This window comes from Orycteropus afer, unplaced genomic scaffold, assembly GCF_000298275.1.
Source record: "Orycteropus afer afer isolate SDZICR_OR568_19922 unplaced genomic scaffold, OryAfe1.0 scaffold00061, whole genome shotgun sequence".
Taxonomy (NCBI): domain Eukaryota; kingdom Metazoa; phylum Chordata; class Mammalia; order Tubulidentata; family Orycteropodidae; genus Orycteropus; species Orycteropus afer.
In genome coordinates this window covers 250,677-253,952 of record NW_006921648.1, presented here as the reverse complement: position 1 = coordinate 253,952, position 3,276 = coordinate 250,677, and the positions used below count along the sequence as shown (strand labels likewise).

General features: G+C 60.3%; 1 protein-coding gene across 1 annotated transcript in view; it reads left to right on the top strand.

Moving 5' to 3' along the window:
* IFT140 (intraflagellar transport 140) overlaps positions 1–3,276 on the top strand; it is a 68,353-nt gene that overhangs the window by 28,733 nt on the left and 36,344 nt on the right. The window contains 2 exon segments of the mRNA XM_007939646.1: positions 545–675; positions 1,972–2,140. Coding sequence (XP_007937837.1) covers positions 545–675; positions 1,972–2,140 — 300 coding nt within the window.

Sequence of the window (3,276 nt, the reverse complement as noted above, 5' to 3'; positions counted from 1 at the left end):
GCACCATGCAGCACGGGGGTCACGCCCTGTGTGCCCGTCAGCACCACGCAGCACGGGGGTCACGCCCTGTGTGCCCGTCAGCACCACGCAGCACGGGGGTCGTGCCCTTTGTGTTGGTCAGCACCATGCAGTACGGGGGTCACGCCCTGTGTGCCCGTCAGCACCACGCAGCACGGGGGTCGTGCCCTTTGTGTTGGTCAGCACCACGCAGCACGGGGGTCACGCCCTGTGTGCCCGTCAGCACCACGCAGCACGGGGGTCACGCCCTGTGTGCCCGTCAGCACCACGCAGCACGGGGGTCACGCCCTGTGTGCCCGTCAGCACCATGCTGCAGTCACTGGCTCCAGAATTCTCTTGTTTCTCTGAGTTGAGAACTGTTTGCACAGTAGCTGTTTGGTGGGGCAGGGCCGCCGACTATCAACTACTGGAAGGAGGTACCCTAAGAGCTGCGGCCACCAGGGTGGGGTGCTCTGGACCTATGGGGCAGCGGCCCAGAGAACTGGATATGGGGTGGCTGGCAGACTCCCCGCTGTCTGTCCCACAGGCCGATGGCAGCCCTGACTCCAGGATCTGCTTCTATGACGTGGAACTAGACACAGTGACCACCATGGACGTCGGGACCGGGGAGGTCAACCAGCGAGAGATACTGTCCTTTAATGGGCAAGGGACCAGGTAGTGAGTGTGTTGTGGGAGGGCTTTGTTGGGGGGAGAACACATAGGGAAGGGCCGTGAGTGAGTCTCAACCCGGGCAGGTCATCACTCAGCCATGCGCCCAAGTTCAGGCACCTCCACAGCGCCTCATGGTCCAAACAAGAACCGGGACTCTGCCTCCACCCCCAGGTTTTCATGAGGCTTGGAGTTAGTGGAGCGGACACTGCACCCTTGGCCCGGGGTGTCATGTCCTCTAGCCCCATGGAGAGGGCCAGGCGGCTCAGGCCCGTTGGGGCCGCCGTGTCGGGAGCTGGTCTCCTTGGGGGCTGCTCTCCTCGGAGCACGAGAATTCTTTCCTAGTGGTTGACGTCATGTGTGGAGCTGTTGCTGCTGAGAAAATGCTCATGGACGTTCAGGGCTCCTCACGTCTGATTAAGGTTTACACTGGACCTGCGTCAGGTAATGCACAGAAGCCAAGCAGGCCGTGTTCAGAAGGACGCCAGGGTCGCGCCCCTCCTCCCTGTTACTGGAGAGGGGGTTCAGCGGGGCCGACGCCCAGCAAAGCCAGTCAGAGCCACACAGGAGGGGGCCTCGGGGCCGGAGGCAGCCTCGAGAGGAGCCAGGGCCCAGGCCTGTCTCCATCTTTGTGTTTTTGTCGCTCCGATACTTTGACTCCCTCGGGCTGCCCTCAGCCGCCTCACACTCTGCTCCCTTCCTCCTCGGAGCCCTGCCTAGGCCCTTCCACGGGCTGTCCTGCCTGCCTTTCCCATGACCCAAACTGAACACTTCAGTCTTCACTTCCCACCCAATTTCTCCTCAAAAAGTGGCTGCTTGAATTTCTCTTATTGGCCCCAACACCTTCCCCTCAGCCCCACCTGAATCACCCCCTCCTGCCTGCCCTAGACCTCTCCATGTCCTGGACCCCACTACAGAGACCCCCCAGGCCCTGAACCTCACTACCCCAGACCCCCCTGTAGCCCATCCCCCCGTGCCTGGCTTCGTTGCCCTTCAGCTCTCTCCTCAGAAGCGTGGCTCTGACGTCCGTGTGTAGTGGCCAGCCCTGCAGCATGTTGTCACTATACCCTATTCCCAGTGCCTGTCACTACCTACCATCGCTTCTTTGTTTTTTCCATCTCCCCTCACTAGGATGTAGGCACCACAAGGGCAGGCCTGTGCCGGTTTGTTCACGGTCTGACCCCCTGTGCTTGGACCAGTGCCTGGACCGAGCAGCAGCTCAGTGAATCATTGAGGCAGAACGGACCAATGGATGGACAGACCCCCCCAACACCCGCCCTCAGGAACCACCTCCTTATCTTTCAGGACCAGCATCTCTGTGGACGAGAACCTGGTGAACCGTGTCCCTGTGAGTCACTTCTGGGCCCAGACTGAGCCACGGCTGTTTGTGTGTGAGCTTGTCCCCGAGGTGCCCAGGACCCAGCTGCCGTCTGCAGAGAGACAGTTCCCCACCGATGAGGACACCGACCCTATGGTATGCCTGGCCACACATGTGTGTGTGTGTACATGAATGTTTGCACGTGTGTGTGTACACGTGTGTGTGTACAGGAATGTTTGTGCATGCGTGCGTGCGTGTGCATACACGGATGTTTGCACGTGTGTATGCGCATGTGTGAACACGAATGTTTGTGCGCGTGTGTGTGTACACGTGTGTAGAGGAATGTTTGCACGTGTGTGTACATGTGTGTGCACGGATGTTTGCACATGTGTGTGTGTGTAGACCCATGTGTGAGCTGTGTGCCGGGCTCAGATCCTCATGACATGGTTCACAGGAGAATTTTCTGGAAAATGAATCCTGAAATGTCCCCCTCAGCTCCCAGTGGGCACGAGGGGTCGGTGCCCGTCTCCTCGTCCCAGGTCAGCATCGGACACCCTCCCTGCCATGCCCTCTGGGTGACACAGGAGGAGGCGTGTGTCCAGCTCTGCTCCTCCACTACTGTGTGTCCTCTGGGCCCAGCACAGAGCTCATGACTCAGACAGCTGATTAGATAGCACCCCTGCGACGTTGCCTGTGGGCCAGCTGCCCTGCAGTCGCCGGGTTCCTGACCTTCCGTGACCTTTTCTAACCCTCCTACAAGGGCTCTCCCCGTTGATGTGGGAGGCAGGCACTAACTCCTGGTGCATCGCCCACCACGGCCCTCAGCCTTGCCACCACACGGCCCAGCTTCTGCAGAGCCTTCCAGACCCCTGTGCAGACAGGCAGCCGCCCCCAGGCCTGTGCCGTGGGTCTTACCCACCCTGCAGGAGTCGGGGCTGACACGTGAGTGCTGAGTCTTGAAAGTGGGCTCCCTGACACGCAAGCGCCGGGTCTCAGGGACATTGATGTTCCCTGCAGAAGCTCAGTCTTATGTGTGTCTTAATGACCCACCTTGCTCCAAAAGGACTTGGCCCTGTCAGGTCTCAAGTAAGTCAGCAAAGGACGACAAACCCTGTGGCCGGCCTGAGGGCGCCCCTTTCCGGTGGCTGTGTCCGCCTGACGGTGCTCCCCCGTGGGTCTGCACGTGGCAGGCCCTCCTGAGGTTCTGTGTGGGCGGTGTCACACTTGTAGTTTCCAGTAGCGGACCAGCTAGACCAGGCAGAGGTGGGGCACCTGTGCAATTGCCAGAGGAC